Source organism: Furipterus horrens, unplaced genomic scaffold (genome assembly GCF_987537825.1).
Source record: "Furipterus horrens unplaced genomic scaffold, mFurHor1.1.pri manual_scaffold_10, whole genome shotgun sequence".
NCBI classification, from domain to species: Eukaryota; Metazoa; Chordata; class Mammalia; order Chiroptera; family Furipteridae; genus Furipterus; species Furipterus horrens.
In genome coordinates this window covers 54,456,615-54,477,337 of record NW_028327180.1, presented here as the reverse complement: position 1 = coordinate 54,477,337, position 20,723 = coordinate 54,456,615, and the positions used below count along the sequence as shown (strand labels likewise).

At 48.9% G+C, this 20,723-nt stretch overlaps 1 protein-coding gene across 1 annotated transcript in view; it reads left to right on the top strand.

Moving 5' to 3' along the window:
• Positions 1 to 3,127: 3,127 nt before the first annotated feature.
• EBF2 (EBF transcription factor 2) overlaps positions 3,128 to 20,723 on the top strand; it is a 185,555-nt gene continuing 167,959 nt past the window's right edge. Inside the window, exons 1-6 of the mRNA XM_090288992.1 lie at positions 3,128 to 3,623; positions 6,069 to 6,225; positions 7,277 to 7,340; positions 7,641 to 7,696; positions 8,186 to 8,259; positions 14,151 to 14,219. Coding sequence (XP_090145118.1) covers positions 3,493 to 3,623; positions 6,069 to 6,225; positions 7,277 to 7,340; positions 7,641 to 7,696; positions 8,186 to 8,259; positions 14,151 to 14,219 — 551 coding nt within the window. The 5' untranslated portion in view covers positions 3,128 to 3,492. The remainder of the gene's footprint in view (positions 3,624 to 6,068; positions 6,226 to 7,276; positions 7,341 to 7,640; positions 7,697 to 8,185; positions 8,260 to 14,150; positions 14,220 to 20,723) is intronic.

The following is a 20,723-nucleotide window of genomic DNA, read 5'->3' as shown; positions in this document are numbered from 1 at the left end:
CTCGGCATCCCCGCCGGCCCTAGCTTCTCGGGGACGCAGCTGCGCCTGCCCGGGCCCCGCGAGGCTCCGGGTGGGATTTGTGTGGAACGTTCAGAAAGGCTTGTTCAAGGGTAGCCGGAGGCGATGGAGATGGGAGCGACCCTCTAGGCGCTGCAGCCGCCTCTCACTCCACTAACCAAAGCTCCTTCGGCGCGGGTGGCCGACTCTGCGCCCACCCCTCCCTAAAGCCAACACAAACCTAATTAAACCCTACTGGGTTGGCAGAAACGCTCTTTGCTCCCAGAAGGCCGAAGCGCCGCCTTGCTGGGCCCGAGGCTGTTTCCCGGTCTCCCTGTCGCGTCCGCCCTTTGCCCTGCACTAGCCGGAAACTTCAACTTAGCCAAGAGCGACGAACTTGGGCGCCCGCGGCTCACAGCCCACCGGGACCCCAGCAGTGTGGCCGCGGTTTGCTCTGAGTACCCTGCGCGGTCGCGGGAGGCTTCCTCTAGCGCAACTGGCGAAGAGCGCTGCGGCTGCCCTCAACCCCAGGCCAAAGTTCCGGGGCCACGGTTTTTTAGAGCTACCTCCCGGCAGGGCACCTTGACCACTGAAAGTGTCTTTGGAAGCTACGGGTGGGGGCGTCGGGCGTCCGCCGTGCGCGGCTGTCTGGCTTAGGGAGAGCAGCAGGGAGACTGGAGAAAGGACCAATTCATTCACTTCCTGAGGGGCATAATTTAGATGGCAGCTGTAGCGGGCGAGAAGAGCCAGCGTCCTCAACCCTGGCTGTGCCCTTTAACCCCTAGCCAACCCAGCCTGAGGGCCGGACGGCCCGGGCCAGCCCCCGACCCAAGGCTGCCCCGCGGCCCCTAGGGTTGTGCACGGTTCCTCTCTTGGCAACGTTGTGGTGCAGCAGATCAGAGGCCCCTTGAAAAAATCGCGGGGCTCACCAATACATCGTGAGGGGCTCACGGGCTGTTCCATACTCTCCGTCAAAGAATCCGAGGCGTTGCCTCTACTGGGCGCAGTACACGGACTAGAATGGGGGTGGGTGGTTACTTGAGGTTCACAGAGATTTACAAAGAGAGCGAATCGGGGTAAAAGACTGGGGTGCTTAGTTTTTGCAGGGACCTAAAATATCCGTAAAACCTGCATATAATAGAGAATTGCCGAGCTGAAACAGGGTAGTTTTACTTCCCACAAATTTCCATCCCGCTCTCTTTCTTTGGACAAGTCCCATCTCTAGGCGTTTACAACAGTTATGGTCCATATTCTGGTGCCCAATCACCCTTCATTGCTCTCCTGCCCTTGTTATTCAACAAGGAGGATCAAACCAGAGTTCCCGGGGTCGTGGTGATGCCACAGTGGGCACTATCTAGAGGCGGAGTTTTCCCGTTCTCGACCCCCTTAAATCAAATTACCCCAGTTTCTGGACCCCGAGTTTGCCCAGAGAGGGTCGCACACGCCCTCATCGTTTTTCAAGTGAATCTCCGCAGTACGGACTTGCGCTCCCTGAGCGCGATCCGCCGGAGAAGTTTGGGAGAGCCGTCTGCCCTAGGGAACAGTGGAGTCGCGGAAAGGCCCCCTTTTCAGGAAAGCGGCATTTTCTCAAAGCGTGAGTTTCCTGTCAGCACAGGCAAACAGGTTGAAAAGGCGTTGTGTCCTCTAGCGGCAAACTCTCGCAGTTCATTTGTGAGAGCTCACTACCCCTCAGGGATCTGGTCGCAAGTCAGTTCACGCTCAAACTGGAGTCCTGAGTGGGGGGAAAGTCTCCTGGACGTAACCTAGGTTGCGCCAAGGCCCTCTCCGTAATGAGGCTGGGCGTCTCGGGCACAGCCGCTCGAACTGAGGAACAGCTGATTTGTCTCCTCCACGGCAGATGGTCTTTGAGCACAGATTTGCATTCATTGTCTTCAAATCTGTTTTCGCGCTGGTGTTCTAGATTTCAGCAGCAGATCTATGCGCAGATCAGAATACAAAAGGAGAAGCAAGAAAATAACACCCAGCCAGGAGGATTTTTAATAGGCACCGCGAGCTGCCCGGCATAGTTAAAAAGCCGTCTAGGGTTTCAGCTGTTTGGGGGAGCTGCCGCCGCCTCCCGGTCACCAGCCAGCCCGCGGGCAGCGCCGTGGCGACCGCGCGCCGCAGGCCAAGTTTCCGCGACTCCCCCGCTGCCTCGCTGCAGTTCCTCCGCTGGCTCCACGGGGCTTCGGGAGCTGGGTGGGGAAGGTGGAGGGGGCTCCCGGGACGATGCCCAGCGGCTCTCGCACTAAGCCTGCCACGATCTGTCAGCAGCCTCTCTTCTGCACGGGTGCGACTCTCACTCGCATCCGCCGGGGGGTATTTTCCTTAGCTCCTTGACCATTTTCCCCGACACTTTATTTATTTGAATAGCACTTGAGCCGTGTTCGTACTCCCCCCACCCCGCTTACGTTCCCGTACCCTTCTCTCTCAACAACTTGTAAACCGCACACAAAACCTGAGTGTCACCATGTAACTCCAGGAGACTTGGGAGAGCCGTTCAGGGAACTGGGTCGCTCTGGGGAACGTTCCCACAAAACCTAAGTACATGTGGTCACACTCTCCGCTTCCCCACAAACACGCACACAGATTCGAGCCCAGGGAATGAATAATCCTTCCCGCAGGCTACGGAAATCTGCATCTAGAGGCAGGATCCACGGAGGCTCCCCACTCCCTCGTCCAGACTGAGCGGGCGCGTCCCAGGCCACCCTGCTACAGTGCTCGATTTGGGGGCCCCCAACCCACGCACGCACACCAAGGACGCAGCCAGCATCCACAGCTTTCTGTCCCCTTTCACCTCCGAGCGTGGCGCGCGCCACGGGAGGACGTCGGCCCGGCCTGCCCAGCGTCGCCCAATCCCGAGCGTCCATGCAAATGAGGCTCCTTATCGGGCCGCGGCTCCGCCTCCCGCGGCCAGGGCTGTAGTAACCCATTCATGGGGTCCGTGCTCGGCTGCAGCCCGGCTCCGAGGTGCGTGCAGCCACCGCCTCCTCTTGGCTCTGGGTCTTCCCCTTCCTTTTACAACTGATCCTGTCGGGATTTTTTTTTTTTCTATATTGGAGCGGTGGGGAGGAAGAGGGAGGGTGGGGGACCAGGAGGAAGGGGGAAAGATTAGGCAGCCATCAATCTCCTCCTGTTTCTCCCAGAACAGGTGATGCTTCTAAATTGTGATCACTTTCTGGAGGCAGCGTTGCCGCTGAAAGGATGCGAGCGACCTAGGACAGAGGGCCTGAGGTGGCAGATCTGAACTTGTGGAGGATAAAACCCAAACTTTAACTACACCAATCCGCACCTCACGCGGGAAGCAAAAGGACGGGTTATCTTGTTTTGTTTCTGTTTTTTTCTCCGAGAGACTCAAACTTCATCACTTGATCCCCCCTCCCTTAAAAAAATTTTTTTTTATTGCTTTGGAGGAAACGGTTTGGTGACAACCTTGGGAACAGTAAGGACAGTGTGGTAAATCTTATTTTTAAAGAGACAGATCAGACTTTTTAAATGTTTGGGATTCAAGATACTTTAGGAAGAGGACCAGCTCTGAAAGAGAAATCGCTGGGCGCCGAAATGGATTCGGTCAGGTCCTGGGTCCGGAATGTCGGCGTGGTGGACGCGAATGTCGCAGCGCAGAGGTAACCAGACTGTCACACGATTATTATGCTCTCCAAGTGTGTAGCTCGTTCGCTCTCTCCCACTGTCTCGGTCTCTCTCTGTCCCTCATTCCCCCGCTCGCCCGCTCTGTCTCTTTCTCTCTCCTCCGCATCCTTCGCCCCGGCCCGGCACGCGGGGCTCGCCCTCACGGGCAGGTCGGTGCAGGCAGGGGAGCGCTTACCTCGCAGCTAACATTGGAGTTTCTGAACTGCCTGGGTCCTTGTGTTTCTCCCGCACTCCTTCCCCACAGACCACTCTTTGGGAAGAAAAAAAAAACAAAGTAGCACCCAACGCCTCGCGGCTCAGCCCCTTGCCCAGAGAGGAGGGCCTGGCTCGGAGTGCAGAGTGAGGACCAGAGCCAGCTTCCTTGCGACTGTCGGGTTCCGCCACGCCGCTTCCAAGCGCCTCTTCTGCCGCATCTTGTCGGGCAATTCCTGGAGGCCGGGAACCCGGCGAGCAGATGGCGGCGGTGGCGAGAGGAGCCCGAGAGGCCCGAGCGGCTTTCCTGGGAAGCCAAAGCGGCCGGCAGCACTGGGAGCGGGCAGGCTGAAGGGTCCGGGCGCAGAGATACAGCGGTGGGCCGGAGCCCCGAGGCGGGGTGAGCGGGAAAGAAGAAATTCAAGAGAAAAGGCCAAGGAGTAACAGCTGAAGAAACTGCGGAAGAAGAAAGGCGAGGAGAGGGGCTGGCGGCACACGCAGGGAACCACCAGTCTCTAGTTCAGCTAGTTCCTGAAGTTGAGTGTTTCTAAGCGTCCGCATGTCGAGATGGTAAACGCCTGGTCCAGGGTGCCACCCAGCGAAGACATTCTGGTCTCCCTCCCTCATCATCACTGCTGAGCTGGGATTTGTGGTCCCCACGTCCCGGTCTGCGGGAGAAAGCGCCCTTACCCCAAGGAGCCCACGAACTTCTTCCCACGACTCCAGCCTTCCTATCGGCCCTCCTGGTGACCCCCCTCTAAGTCCCGACATCACGCCGAGAAATTTCTCCTTTCCTAGCAGGCCACGGTCTCCGGGTGTCCCGGGTAGAGCGAACCAGCTGCCACCCTTGGAGGACAGGAAACAAAACTCGCATCGCTCCGGGGAGGGCGGCGGCTCGCTCTCTCCTGCCCAAGCCCAGCACGCGCCCGGACGTCTGCCGCACGTCGCACGCCGCGATGGCAGCGGTTTTCCGCAGCGGTCTGCAGTTCGCTGGGCAGCAGGCGGAGGGAAATTGGGCGGCTCCACAGAGCTCGCTCCACGGCGTTCCTTAGCTGAGGTCCTTTAAGACACCGCCCCTACTTTCCTTCTTTCCCCGGATCAAATACTTGTTGAAACTGGAACAGGCAGCTCTAGTGGGGTATTCTAGCAAAATTTTACACCCTTCAAAAGTGAAAAGTGCTCGCGCCCTGGGGCAGGAGGCCCAGAGACCCCAGCCCTGCGGGGCCGCTCCAGCCATCTGCACGCTCGCCTAGACCCCAGTCTTCTGTTAAATGTTATCTGGCGGCCAGTTGGTCCGTGGCAGCGAAAGGTTGTCAGGGAGGCGTGTATACATACTCATTAAGCTCGAGGGCGCCTCTCGCGTCCTCCAACATGGGTTTGGCGGTCAGCGGGTTTGGCCGTGGATGTGACTGGAGCTAGGCACCCCTCGGCCCCAGGCGAGGACTTTCTCGGCCTCTTAATACCATTTTGGCTTCTCCAAGCTCAGTAGTTCTGGGGGCGGAATTCCCGGTATCAGGTCGTTCCCGGTGGGCCTTTGATCCCCAGGATTGGTCGCAGGGATTCCGCCCTGCCACTGACCTAGGGAAAATCTTTCGGAAGAGCGAGGGAAACAGGAGGTGAGGCCTCTCCCTGTAGGACTGAGGCTTGGGCGCTGGGCTCCCTGCCCACCCCAGGGAGGGTCTCACCCACCGTCTTTCTGAAATACCATTGGGGGGGGGGGGGCGTTACGGGCAGTAGCGCTCCGATGGCTAACTCAGGTGAAGAGGAAGGAAACGGGTCACGTCTTCAGAAGTAACCAGGTACTTATTCCCCAAACCCCGGGGCCCAGCTCCAGTTCCTGACCCATTCAGTGGACCCCTGATGGGATAGATAAGGACGGCCCGACAGGACAAGATTTGGGCCTCTGCCTGGAGGACCGCTCCGGGCCTTGGTGTACAGCCGGGACGCTTTCATTTCTACTAAAGGCCTGACCAGGAGCTGAGGGGCGCTGGGATGACCGGAGGCTAGAAGTGTCAGCGCTGCCGCCCAACTCCTGGCCACTGAGACTCCTCTATGGAGTCTCCTCCTCTTAATCCGAATTGAAAAAAAAAAAAAGGTCCGAGGGGTCCAGGACTCTTGACCTGGGACACGGACCCTTGACCCTCTGCGGTATTGCGTGGGCGCGTTGGTAACATCCTGTCTTTTTCTCTTTTCCCGGGTCCGGTGTCCCCCTGTTTTCTCCTGTGCAGCGGAGTCGCTCTGTCCCGGGCCCACTTTGAGAAGCAGCCTCCCTCCAACTTGAGGAAATCCAACTTCTTTCACTTCGTCCTGGCGCTCTATGACAGGCAGGGGCAGCCGGTGGAGATTGAGCGCACAGCCTTCGTAGACTTTGTGGAGAACGACAAAGTAAGCGGAGGTCCCCTTCTTCCTCTCGCGGCCTAATAACTACCTCCTTGCAAAGCACTAAAGATTCCATCTGTCACTCGTGACACTTTTCCGTTCACATCATCAGGGATGATAAATTGAGGCCTCTCACTCGAAGCCTTTAAATCAGTCATTTTCTGTGTACCTCCTCCCACCCCCGCTCCGCTGTACCCACCACTTGCTGCGGGGGCACTGGTGGCTCTAACATCCAGCCTCTGGGTCATTCGCAGAACCTGGTCATGAACTAACTCCACCGCAAATGCCCTTCCCACTAGAGCGTAGTTTAAAAGTATACTCAAGGCTGTGCTGCCCTTCTCTGGGTTATTTTTGTTATTTTGCTCCTGCTTGCTCCAGGAGAGTTGGGTAGCTACCAGGTGGAATCCAGAGCCCAGCCTTGGCCTGCCTTCCCCACTGAGGCTTCTCTCCCATTCACGCTCCCAACCTCCGGATCCTATCCCAGACCCGGTTTGGAGCACATTTGATATCAAAGGAAGCCTGTGTGTGATGAAAGGGAAATCTCTTGCCCTCTCTGAGCCTCAGTCTCCTCAGCTGTACAATGTGAGCCTTAGACCAGGTGCTCCAGAGACCCCTCCTGACCCTGGGTCTTGGTCCCTGGTCCCTGCTTCTTGTGGCCCTGGAAGCGCTGTTCCGTTGGAACAGGGTCTAATGTAGTCCTTCCATACGACAGGTCCCTTCCCCTCTCTGTTAAGAGAAGCCTTGCAACTTCCTAAGGACAGACAGAGCCAGGTGGGTGGGTGAGGACTGTTAAAGGCAGCCGTGGTGTGGTGTCCATTTGTTGCAACTGGTGGGGTCACACTTCTGAGGACATTTTTAAGTGAGGCAGACAGAGGATTGAGAGGGTCAAGTGGCAAGTTTTGGAGGTGGTCCTGTGGTAGAAGCTCCTGTCCTTTGACCCTGGGCTGGGCAGGGTGTTGTTCAAGGCTGAGGGGGGAGGGTGTAGGGACACACTCTCCCCATGTTCCCTCATGTGGGGGCCTGAAAGCAAGGGATTCCAACACCACTGTCTTTTCAGGAGCAAGGCAATGAGAAGACCAACAATGGCACCCACTACAAGTTACAGCTGCTCTACAGCAATGGTGAGCACCCCGTGCCCTCTGGGTCCAGGTGCCCTCACATGTCCCTTTCAAGGAAAGCAGTTGCCCTTGTCCTGGTAGCTAGCCTGGTAGTTTAGTATCTCACAGGCACCTCGGATCTAGGGAGAGCAGGGTTTTGGGAGACTGGGTCAGGGCCAGGGGGCTGGGTGGGTGGTCTTTGCCCTCAGGACCCATCAGCCTACTGATCCACCCTCAGACCTAGGCAGTTTCTTGGGCTTTGGCCCCCTTTCCTATGGGAACAGGTTGGGGGCCCTTACCTTGTGCCCATCCCCTACCCCACAGGCGTCCGCACGGAGCAGGACCTGTACGTCAGGCTCATTGACTCGGTCACCAAGCAGGTGAGCCCCGTGGTCAGCTTGGCTCTTCTTCTCCAGGACCCCTCTTCCCTCCCATGCCTTCCCCTGACATCCCCCCCATCCCCTACTTTCCACGAATTCCTGGGTCCATGCACATCAACGCATACCTTGTCCACTCTGGAAAAACATGTTTTTCTCTCTCTCCCCAGTTGTCTTATTTCTTTCTGGGTAGGGAGGTGCTGGGGGTGAGGAGAGGTGAGCAAATGGGTGAAGGGAGAAAGCAAGTATTGGGAGATTCAGTTTCCCCACACATTGCCTTTGCAGGAAATATGTTCTCATGGGGCAAACTTGTCTATTATTATTTGTCTTGAGTTAGCCAGGCCACAGCTTGGGCTCTGCTGCCAGCGGGCATACCTAATGCAGCAGTGGGCAGAGAGAGGAAAGCCAATTCTGTGCCCGCTCTAAAGTCCCCTTTTCTTTGTTTCCCCATGCCCCTTACCACTTCCCTTCCTGACCTCGCCTCCTTCGCAGCCCATAGCTTACGAGGGGCAAAACAAGAATCCGGAAATGTGCCGAGTTCTTCTGACACACGAAGTCATGTGCAGGTAAGAGCTACTTGGTCCTTGCTAGTGAGCTGGGCAGGGGAGCGGGGCCCCTGAGCCCCAAGTAGGTGTCTGCTGTGCAGGAGTGATGGAGCACAGCGGGTCACTAAAACTCCTCCGTACCAATGGCCAGATTCTTAGAGCATCTCCAAAAGGAAACCTAGAGCCACACAGGATTCCATCCCCAGCCGTCCCAGGAATTTTCTCCCAGATGGACAGTCTCTGCTGTCCAGCAGTTGGTGGCAGCAAGGGAAGGCACCACAGGCAGCCCCCAGCCAGTTTGGGGATGGGACTGTCCTGGACGTATCCTCCCCTGCCTGGCAAGCTCGGGTGAGTTTTTGAGGAAGAGCTGCTTGTGTTAGGGAGTCGAAGCACTGGAGACTTGCTCCCAGTCTGGGCAAGGAAACACCCGAGAGTCCAGCGGCCCATTTCTGGGGCGCACCCTGCCCCCAGTGGAGGCACTTGCCTGCAATGTAGAAGCATTTCCTTCTCCAGTGATTCCTCCTGTCCGAGGAGTTTCTTAGGTCAGGAGGCACTACGAGGAGAACGATCAGGGGGGTTCCCCACCAGCGGTGGGAGAGCCAGATCTGGAGCAACAGCTGGATGCTGATGGCTGAGTGTGAGAGGTGCAGTCTGGAGGAATTTCTGCACTTTTGCCCGTCTCCTTTTCAGAGACCAAGTCTTCCAAGGCGAGTGTTTCTGCTACTTGACTAAAATGAAGTAAAAAACTGGAAGAAATTCATCCATACACTTTGTTTCAACGAATGTTTATTGAGTGCCTAGTTTTGCCCGGTATTGGGGATCCCACAGCAAATCAGAAGGTTTTCTTTAAAAAGGAAACTCTGGGAAGAGGTGGTGATTTTACTATAACCATGTAAATGTTTATTCCATACATATTTTTCTTCCTCCAAAATCTCTGATTGGAGAGAAAACCTCAATTCCCCCTCACTCCGCTATTGCTTCAGTAAGTCTCCCAGCTCCAGACTTGCTAGTTTTGGGTAATTGCAGGCTGTGGCTGATGGAGTTTGGACTGTTTTATGGACAGCTCCTGGCAGTCCTGTCTCCCTCCCAACCCCGTCAGGAAGAAACAGAACAATCAGACATGCTTGTTTTGGTTTTGACCGAGTATTAGAAAAACAAACCTTGCCAAATGCAAAGTTCAACTCTGCCAGAGCTAAGGGAGTGGGGCTTCCTTGCCTGAGTAGCTGGGTGAGGCGCTGGCCGGAGATGGAGTCAGCAGAGAGCCACTTCATTATCCCTTGATAGATCCATTTCGAAAGAAAACAATTCCGAGATGAACTTGCCTGTAATACCTAGGTTAAATAGGCAGAACACTTTGATTCTGTTGGTTAATGGAAGGGTGCTTTTTAAAAATTTCTCTTTATACTTTTAAATGTCTTTGTTTGGAGAGATTATCTTCTTAAAAGGAAAGAAAACCTCAAACTGGCCCATTGTCTGATGAATTATACCTCTTATTTTAAGTAATACTTGCATGTCTCATCCAGCTGTATTTAAAGTTGGCATTTTTATTTTTAAGCACAATCAAATCCTCCTCATTTTATACTGTTTAAGTAGCAGCATCAATTTTTAAAGCCTCTAGTTTAGGCTGCATTAGTAACACAATATAAAAATTTAATGTACGTACTGTAACTTCTCTGCATTTGAGACCTGGGAAGAGATGCTCTGCTATTTTCTTCCCACACTAGAATTTAAAACAAGTATTAATCATGAGTAAATAAATGATCCATTGTGTGGGTGCTGTGTCTGTAGTGTGTGTGTGTGTAGATGAGTTGGGGTACTGTCAAATGTTGGATGCATATAAAAGACACGTTCTCATTTCGTGTGTCCATCTGAGCTGGTTGAGTCTCCTGTAGGGGGAAAAGTTCCTTCTGTACATTTGAGGAGCAGTTCCAGCAGTCAGGGACTGAGGGATGAATTGGTGTTGCCCCTCCACGGCTATGGCACACTGGCTCATTGGTATAGTGGGTGTTCTTGGGTATACCTGGGGATTTCCCTGCATGGCTGTATGTTCTGTAATCTTTAGTCAAAAAGCTCACAAACTAACATTTAGCTTTGAGGAGGGAAACCATATAAATCGCTTTAGGAATAACTTTTTCTCCCTTCTCTGTCTCTCTTCCCCTCTTTCCTGCTTTAGTTCATTTTGCAAATTATTAGCAAGGAGAAATCTAGTTGTTTTGTTGCTGCCAGCCACCCCTGTGCCCTCAAATGCTCAGAGGGTTAAAAGATATTCTAATTTGAACAGAAGTCGTCTCAAGGCCTACAGCTGGCTAATAACAGAGTTGTATTGAGCAGAGCAAAGCCCACAGCTGTGACTTTTCCCCACCAGGCGCAGGCTAGACAGGGCCCTAATCAGATGGGCCAGCCGGGCAGTGGGGCCAGTGTCTTTATGGGCCAGATGGTGTGAATTTAGACACTTTTGTTATGCAATCGCAGGGAGGAGTTGGGGAGAAGAAAACAAAACAAAAGCCACCATGCTGTGCGCTTATTTGAGTTTGAAATTAGAGACAGATTTTTGAAAGTTGAGGGTTGAATTTTAAAAACGATTTTGAAGAGGAAAGGGCATACTCTCTTGTCTTAAGCAGGAGTTTGGCCGACTGGACATTCTGTGTCCATGGCTGGGGCTTTTTTCCTCTCCAGCCACCCCTCCACCCCCACTTTTTCTCCTTTCTGAAAAATTCAGGTAAGATTCAGGATTGGGATAAAATATCTCATTTCCCCCCCACCCCCAACCCCAACTTGTTTTATTTTTTCTCTTTCCCTATCAAGACTCCATGAAGAGATAGGAGGGTGAAAGAGGCCTATTAGCAAATGGAGAGTATTTCAGGTAAAATGTTCTCCAGATAAGCACTAGAATAAAACAAACCAAAGCAAGCCGAGCTAAGGAGGAGTAGGAGAGAGCTTTCATTTTCATTCATTAGGAGAAAAGGGCACTACCTCTCCGTGGTGGTTTGTGAGCACAGCCTTTACCCAGTGCCGAGTTGTTTCCTCTTCTCTTTGTCTAATTCTCCCTTCTTTCCTTCCTTTCTTCCTCCCACCCTCCCTCCTTCCTTCCTTTCTTGTCTTGCTCACTGAACAGGAACTTCAGACTTACTGACTTGCTTGTTAAGAAATAACCCTAGAAAGCCTTTTCACTAAGGTAACTGAGCCTGAAGTCAGTTGCTCAGGGTTTGATTGTATGGCAAAGGGAAGGGAGAAGTGAGTTTGTGATCTGTGTAATTCAGGGACCCAGTTCCCTCTCTCAACTTTTCACATACCTGATCCCATGTGGTCGTTTGGAGAAGGTGGTTCATGAATATCTTCCACTCTCCGCTTTGCTTTTTTTAACATTTTGGTATGAAGACTGAATGTTATTTAAGAAACCAAATAAGGAATAACTAGAACATTTTGATGAGAACTTTTCTTTTAAAAAAAGAAAGAAAACAAGAATTAGCTTGGCTAACCCAGAGAAATTTTAAGAAGGTCTCAAACGGGGCAAATACTGTCCAATCCTATTGTTCTTATCCTTCTATTATTATAGTGCCACAGCCAAGTGAGTGTCTTCTAAATCTTTTTCTGTGCTATTAACATTAGAGATTATACTTAAATATGTCACTGTTGGAAAGTCAAAGATTGGGCCCTGAAATTTCTCTGCATTTTCTTTAAACATCATTTCTTTCCCTGAGCCAAATCCCTATATGGTACTACACTAGCACCAGGCTTATATTTTTATCTGTTTTTCTTTTCCTCATGAGAAACTCCTCATGGAAAGCAGCTGAATTCAGCTGAGCAATTTTGCAAACTTACTCGGCTTCCCAAGAACCATTCCTTCTCAGATGAAACAGATTGACAGTGTGTGCTTTTGGAATTAAATTGTACCCTGCATCAAACACACGTCTGGGTTAGGTTGACATGCTGATGATGTCAAAGGGGAGTCTAGGTAGAACTTTAGGTAACTAGCGTGCACGGGGCTTTTGCAATTGTGTTGCTAAGACCAAAGGTTTGCCTGAGCTGCAAAGGTATTTTGCTGACATTCACCACAGAGAAAGGAGAGGTGGAGGCAGAAATGGGTAGGGGTCAGAGTTGGGAAGAGACACAATGGCCTGGTGGGGGTGGATGTGGGGGGGTTGGAGGGTTGGGGGGGGGCGTGGAGCTGGCCAGCATTTTTATTGGTGTTAATCTTGGATGGATTGAAATTTTAAAAGTTAAGACCTAATATAATTTCAAAAGGAAAATATTATTTCAGAAAGTCCCAGGGGCAAGCTTTGGTATTTAAGAAAATTGAGACAATTTTTCTTCTACTTCCTATTAATTTGAGTAAATTTTGTAAAAATTCAGGGGAATTTTTTTTAGCATCTCTGAAGTATATTCTATTTTTTGAGAATGATAAATTGTTCACTAAATTATCCACACATCCTAGCATGAGAGAGATGATTTTAAAAGTTGTAAAACACTTCTTTGTTTGTTTGTTTGTTTATGTTCTGTGGAGGATCTGAGATGCTAAAAGTATTGCAGAGAACCAGAGGGCAAATCTATGACACTAGAATGCTAGGCCTTTGGGTCCCTGTTCCCACATGGCTTCACTCTTTTCCTTACCTTGTCATCACGTTTGCAGGGTGCCCAGTGAACTTCATAGCCTCATGGGCTTCTGAAACTTAGAAGGGACTCTGGAGATAACCTCATCCAACATTTTAATTTTATATATAGGGAGGCAAAGCCCAGAGGGGTTCAAGAGATGAGACTAAATTCACGCAGCCAGTTTGGGACAGAGTTGGGTTCAGTGTCAGAGTCCCAACCCCTGTGTTAGTAATTTTTCTGTTGGGCCGTGTCAGTCTTCAGCTCCAGAGAAGCTACCATGGGAAGGACAGCACTCACATAGAGTGTTGTTATTGCTAAGGGTTACCCGACATGTTTTGTAACCAGGGTGGTTGATAATGCTTTTTGCATAATCCATGTCAGGTGCATTAATGGTGGACCCTGTGCTTGCATGAGCTGAGAGGTAGGCAGCAGGGGCTACACAGGGAGGTCACGTTTCATTGCTTCTCCACACCAAGCTTCCTTTGCTCTTTTACGATTGTTTGCATCTCCCATACAGGGCCCTTTGGATTGGAGTATTTTGCTCTCTGCCTAGGTCCTTCTGAGTCCCTCCTATCTTTGTAATTGTTACAGGACTTCTCCTTTCTCTCTTGCATTCTCCAGCATCCGCCATGCTGCCAGCTCTTCATAGGTGCAAATCTAAGGAGGCCGCGTTTTCAAGATGGGATTTCTATGTCTGGTGCCATTTCTGTTCTGGACTTGGTGACAATGACTGGAGCTCTCGTGTCACAGCTCCCTACCTCATTTCCTTCCTATTCTAAAATATGTGTCATAGTTCTGTTCTTCCTTCTTCATATTCAGAAAACGATGAAAGCGAATGCACAAATGTTTATAAAGTACACTGAAGTTTTTTGAGAAATAAGGTGAACAATAGTCCAGGCAGCTGCTTGGGGTCTATTTTATATATTTTCCTTTCCCCTCTTTCTTCAAATATATATTAAGGCACAAAGATCTAAAATATACAGTCATGAAATCATTCAATGTTGAGCTGGAAATAACCGTATAGATTTTTAAATCCAGCTGTCCATGATTCTGATTACAAATATGGCTCTTGGGAAAGTTGTGATTTGCTAAAGTTACTCAGTTTATAAGTCACAGAATGAGAATTTAAGTGAGTGTCTTAGGGTTTCAAGTTCACTGTTGTTTTTAAATATGGCTCTAAATTCCACTCTCCAGCAGCTCATAGCGAAGATGCTACCCAGGACATACTCATTTTTGTGAACATTCTTACATTGTATGCTCATTGTATTTTCTTGGTTTTAACCTTTCTTTTACTCTTTTGGTTCCTTCCCAATCTACAGTCGATGCTGCGAGAAGAAAAGTTGTGGAAACCGAAATGAGACTCCTTCAGACCCTGTTATCATCGACAGGTAGGCGGAAAAGTGATTTAAACAATCATTTCTGGTTTCTTTCCTTTATGAATCTCAACACTGAGTACTGATCACTTGGGCTTTGCCGTAAGGTTTGTTTCCTGTTATCGCCAAAGCATGGTGCTGGGGCAACGTGTATTTTCTTGTTCTGGTTGGCTTTTCTTGGAAGATGTCAGAACCTTCCTTTTTGAACTTTTGTTTCTACACCTACGAGGGATTCTTTTCCAGGGGCACTGACTTCAGCCCAACAAGGGGTGTGTGGATGGTAAGGCATGGGAGAGGGTGTCCTTTCCTATCTCGTGGGGCAGGGCCTCAACCAGTTTCCTAAAAGTGGCGGTGTACCTCAAGCTGAGTGGCAGCCCCTTTGTCATTCTTGTGATTGCTGTTAGGCTTGAAGACTTCCAATTTAGATGACAGTTCAGGGAATTATGACAAGCTCCCTACTGCATTGAGGGAGATTCCTTTCTACCACAGGGATTGCATTCTGGGTTCTATGTTATATTCAGAACGGGTAAGAGTCTTTGGGACATGATGCTAATTCATTGAAATGTGATTTAAGCGTCCTCAGCTGTCTGTTTTTGTGATTAGAAACAGAACTTACAAACCAACGAAGAAATACCAAATTAACTTCTAGCAATCATGTAATTTTTAAGAAATCCCATATTCCCACCCCTCATTTTTTCTCTTTCATTAAAAAACGGAATAATTCCCCATTGCTTCTTTCTTTGGGTTTTCAGGTTTCTAGCCAGGTCCTGAAATGGATTGGAGAGACCACAGTCTCCAAAGTTGTTATTCCAATATCCCAGTGAATTCTCAGCTGGGAGAATGGAACCTCTGGCACTCTTCCCAGAAAGTCAGCTTGGTTTCTTCATGGAGAGCATAGCATAGCCCTAGGAATGAGGAGGCTGAAATGCTGGTTCCGTCCTAGCTGCTGACCTCGGGCGGAGCACTCAGCACCTCTGTGCTTCAGGCATGCAATGGATGGAAGAGCTGGGTAGCACTGCCGCTTCCACAGTTTTGGGAGGCGACAGAAACAGCTGTGGCAGGTCCGCAGTTTTCTCTGAGATGCTTGGGCGAGGATAAGGGCCAAGTGTAAAATGTTTGTCAGGTGTGTCTGGTGACTTTGCTGTCTTAGGAGGTCCATGCGAGGCCAGTATTAGGGAGCTGTCTGGAACTTCTCTGGTTTTCCTGTAAGTGCATGGAAGCTCAAAATAAAAGAGCTCTAAGATCTTGCTGGAGTTAGCACTCTCCTCATCTGATGGATGAAGAGACTGGACCTGACAGTGGTGATGTGGCTTGCCCATGTGCGCACCTGGATGGAGCAGAACTGGCACTAAAAACAGTGTTCTTACTCCTGGCTTGTGCTCCACTCACCACCAGTCACCTTCCCCCAGCACTCTGTCTTGACTTTGAGAGCTGGGTGTGCTGATTGCATGGGGCAGAGGGCTTCCCAGGCTGCCCAGAGGGCGTGAGGTCTGAAGGATATCAGAGCAGCCTGGACACAGCCAGTCCTTTCCAGCATGTCCCCCAAGCTTTCTAATGCTCACCTGGTCTTTTTCACTGACTTCAGGTGTCCTTTTGAGCAGGCACTCTAACTTCATCATTACATAAACACCGCATAATGCAGCTTCAGAAATATTTGTGAACCCGTAAGTGTTCACCTGCACCTTGCATCTTGTGAGAGCATGTCCCAATGACTCTGCACTTAGCAGCAGCTCTTACTGCAGGAAACAACATAGAACTGCACCCACAGATACAGCTGAATATGCTTATGTGTTCTTCCATGTAATACACATGTTCCATGTACAGAAGGAAGTAGTCTTTTTGCATCTATGGGAGGAAAGATTTTCACATTTGATGCCTTTGCTGTTGGTGCCAGAATGCCTTAAATTCTTCTGAGAAGGTAGGGAGACTATGTTGGCAGCATATTATGGAGCTTTATGGGAGTGTGACATTTGTTTTCCTATCCTTTGCACAGCAAAACAGCCCAGTGATGCCTCTGCATCACTGGAAATATGTGTTACTTCCACAATGTTTTGTGTCTACACATACCCACCAAATGGTACTATAAATTGATCAGTATCAGGTTTTTAGATGATCCAATTTATTATGAACAGATGCATTTATTTGCTTTGTTCATTGCAGGGCTTTTGTTTGAAGAGTCTTGTTTTACTGCTGCCGAGTGTCTTTTGGGCTTCCTTCGGCTCCTTCCCTTCCCTTCATCTGTCGGAGGTGGTCTGGGTGGGTGGCGCCATCGCAGGTTGGGGGGACCTGGGCATCTGGCCCCTGGGTTCGACGCCTGCTGACTGGGAGGTGTCCAGATCACCCGCGAACACCAAATGGGTGCAAAGTAGTCTATTTTGGATTTCCTCTGAGTAAATATAGAACTCTCTTCTTTGCCCTCGTTCCTGCAATGCCAGCTAATTATCTCCTCCCCCTCCTGGCTCAGTTTAAGCAGATGCAGTTAATTTACACTGTCTCTCTTGGAGTTTTCTCACACAACGGCACGCTCCATGGTGGCCCCAGGGAACTCAGTTTGTTCCCTGGGAACTGTGCATGTTCAGGGGAGGGGAAGAAGAGGCTCCAGAGCGGTTCCCAAACTTCTCACCACCCGAGACCCCTTTGTTTTTTCCTCTGTGAATCCAGGGTTTGGCAAAATTTTGCCTGCCAAACTGCAATTGACAAGTATTAATTCAGCTGTCATTCCATTTTTATTAGTCAAAGACATATAACAGAATGTTAAGGGAGAATCTCATCCCAGAAATGCCCTTGAACTCATCAGTGGCCAGTCAGAGTTTTTGACCCTGAGGAGACATGCTCTGTCATGTTACCCTGCTGACATGGTCGACTTCCAGCTCAACCAGAAAACAACTTGACCTTTCACTTAGCCCATGTGACTGAATCCTGGGCAGATATTCAGTTTCTAACAGGCTGCTTGAAATATTAAGAAAAACAACAACAATCTTTTGCTACTTTGTGGCCCCTTAATTGAATATCACTGGGTTTTGCAATAGGGTGGCCCCCATCGAGACTTAGTTCTCCATTTCCTAAGACTTAGCCCCAGATCAGGAACTCTTTTTTCCTGCTAAATTACTCCTTGCTTGAACTCTCTAGAAACATAAATTTAATTTTTATTTTCAGTTGTCTTTGCAGCATGCTTTTGTGAATTCTTGGGCACCACACCCCACTCCAAAGGGCTAGGCCGACAAGCAGCCTGGCAGGGCTTACTGTGAGTCACAGCACCTAGCAGGTCTGCCTTCTGTGTACGAACATGTATGCGCATAGAGTGGAGGAGGGCTTGTTGAGTTTTAGTGTAAAAATCCAAAGTCCCTCTTGGGAAAAAACCTGACAAAACAGAACAGAACAAAACAAAAACAACAATGAAAACAGAATCCTTATTGTGGTCGTCCACCTCAATCTTGTCTGTACAGACCTTTGTATGGTAAGTTAAACAAAACAAAAACTGATTTACATTGTGTGGTTTCAGAGAGAAGCTCTAATTTAACCTAGTTTTTATAGGCTGCACTCTCTCTCTCTGGAAGCTTCTGCAGACCCACTGAACCCTGAGGCCTGGGGTCATCTGGTAGTCCCTGGGAGGAGGATTTAAGGGACAGTCTCACCTACGTGAGAGAAGGGAAAAAAAAGAGTCCTATTGCTCCTGTACTTGCAGCCCCATTAAAAGTCAGATTTCTTTTTGACTCTTTGATGGCTGCCCCTGCCTGTGTGCATGCTGATAGATATTTCTATTAAAATGGCAGTTCCAACCTATTTCTCTTGTGCTAAATACCCTAGTCTTTTGTCTTGGGACATGGGTCTCCTCCATTTCTGAGCTCTGTTCCCAGGAGTACCATTTTAAGTGCTGCTGTGTTTTTGTTCATTTTCTTTTTCAAGAAACCAAATAAACAACACAATGACTCTCATTCAAAGGGTTTCCTCAGAAATATTTGGTGTTCAGTTGCCCACGAGGGGTTTTCCTTATATCTTCTTCTTTAAAAAGTTAACTGTGGCAAAATACACACAATGTAAAATTGGCCATCTTAACCAAGTGTCCAGTTCGGAATTATTAAGTCCATTCACAGTGTTGGGCGACCACCACAACCATCCCTCTAGATAGCTCTTCTCATGTTGCAAAACTGAAACTGTCCCCATCAAACAGCAACTCCTCATCCCCCTTCTTCCCCAGCCCTGGCCACCTACCATCTACTTTCTGTGTCTAGGAACTTGACCACTTTCTCCAAGTACCTCAGATACATGGAACTCTACAGCATTTGTCCTTTTAGGGCTGGCCTATTTCCCTCAGCATAATGTCCTCGAGGTTCCTTCATGTTGTACCATGTGTCAGAATTTGACTCTTGTGAATAAGGCTGCTATGAACACGCTGGACAAACATCTCTTGGAGTCTCTGCTTTCAATTTTTTTTTTTTTTTTTTTTTTTTTGGTGTATGCCCATAAGTGAGATTTCTGGATTGTAGGAGAGTTTGAGGAACCACCATATTGTTTCCATTGTGGCTGCACCATTTCACATTCGCACCAAAAGTGCAGGTTCTAACTCCTCTCCATCTCCGCATTACTTGTTATTTTCTTGTTTTCAGGTTGTTGGTTTATTTTATTTTATTTTTTATTTTTATAGTTTCCATACAAATGGATATGACTTTTATTTTTAAATGAAGTTTTCTTTTGTCATCATCTCTGTAGGCATCTTTAGCTGATGCTTTCTCCTCTGGTTCAGGCTTCTTGTTCACCTTCCTCTGCCATCTAGCACATCCTCTTCTCCCTCTCTCTGCCTCACCAACTACCTTGTTCCAGGTGCTTTAATCATCTTTCCTCTGGGTCATTCCTCTTCCCAGTATACCGCTCAACTCCAGGAAAGAAGTATTTGTGGCATGGGAAGTTTTGGACAATAACTGTGGGGAGTAAAGCCCTTATTGACCGTCTTGTATATCAGAGGATATTGCATTAATCCTGAACACTGGACTTCTTCTTTTTGTTAGTTTATCAGACAAAATGGATATTAATCAATTCTTCTTTTGTGGTGTAGATTCTGCTTGTAACTCCCTGTGTCTTTCAGCATAGCAACAGTATTGGGATTGTAGTGGTATTTCAGCTCTTGGGGAGATTCATGTCCACAAATCCCAGCAGATTCCTGACATCCTAGGCTACTTGGGCTGGTTTTTATAATCCTGCTCAATCTTTCTCCCTGGAATGGACAAGTCAGATACATCAGTAGTGACACCTCCTGAACAGGAATTCTGTCTCTGAGAAGGATAGACAAGACCAACACTCAACATTTATCTAACATTTGATTGGCATTTCTTGTATGCTGGAAATTGTGGTAAACAATTTGTATTAAATAATCTTCTTAATTAATCTTCAGTGGTTGAGAAAATTCTCAGTTTTACAGAAGAAAAAATAAGTCTTGAGGAGTTAGATAATTCGGCCAAAGTCACATAGGTAGTTTCAGTAGTGAAGTTGGAGTGTCATCAATGGGTGGAAGTAGCAGAGAAAATTTTGATAGAAGAAAAAACTTTCCAGAATTCAGAGCTGTTGAATAATGGGAACTCCCGGTGAGTGTAGTCTGGAAGAACTCTCAATAGGAACATTAGAGAGATCTGTTCTCTGCGAAGTGGTGGGCATCGTTTATTACCAAAATATAATTTAACTCTGAGATTGTATAAGTCACATTCAGCTGTGTGACAGAGAGGCATCACGGTGTAGTAAAAATGGCCCTGTACCAGGGTCAGGGCATCTGCTTCTGGCCCCAGATTATTCACTAACTAGCTGCCTAATGTTATAGAGGCCATGAGCTGCCTCATGGACCCTCAGTCTCCCTGTCTATAAAGTGAAATGCTCTGGATTCATGGTGATCTTAACATTACCTTTCATCTCTCAATGCTCTGACTCTATCTGAGGGCCCAGGTCTGGGTGTCAGATATGCTAAGTCATCATCCTTGCTCATTAATAATTTATGGAACCTATTAATATCTGCCTCCTCTGCTCAGATGCCCCATCTCCAGTGGAGGGGAGCCCAGTACTGTGAAGTCTACAAATCCTGGCCTCGGGCAATGGTTTTTTTAGTGAAAAATCCATTCCAGAAGGTTTAGATTTTTTTCACTAAAAACACAGATTATCTACCCAAAGTGAATGCATCATTCTTTCATGTTCTTCTTCCTTTGTTTTCTGATAAGACCTTTGCTAGTTTCTTAGTCATTTCATGGAGACACAGGTATAGGAGAAAGGACTCTTGTTCACTTGTCAGTGAAGAAAAAAATGTCCCTTTAGGTTGAAGCACTTCACCAGGTGATAGCCTGAGCCAAGTGGTAAAACAGAATTGAAACTTCCTTTGAGAAAATGACTCTCCTTTTCCTGATCAAAGAGATGGTGCTGAAAAGTTATGATGTTCACTTCTTTGGTTGGGTTAGTTTTCAATAATTATAGTTACCTTACTTGACTGACCAGTCTTCCTAGACTTGCAGAGCTTTTGGGTTTGACACAAACTAGCTTAAT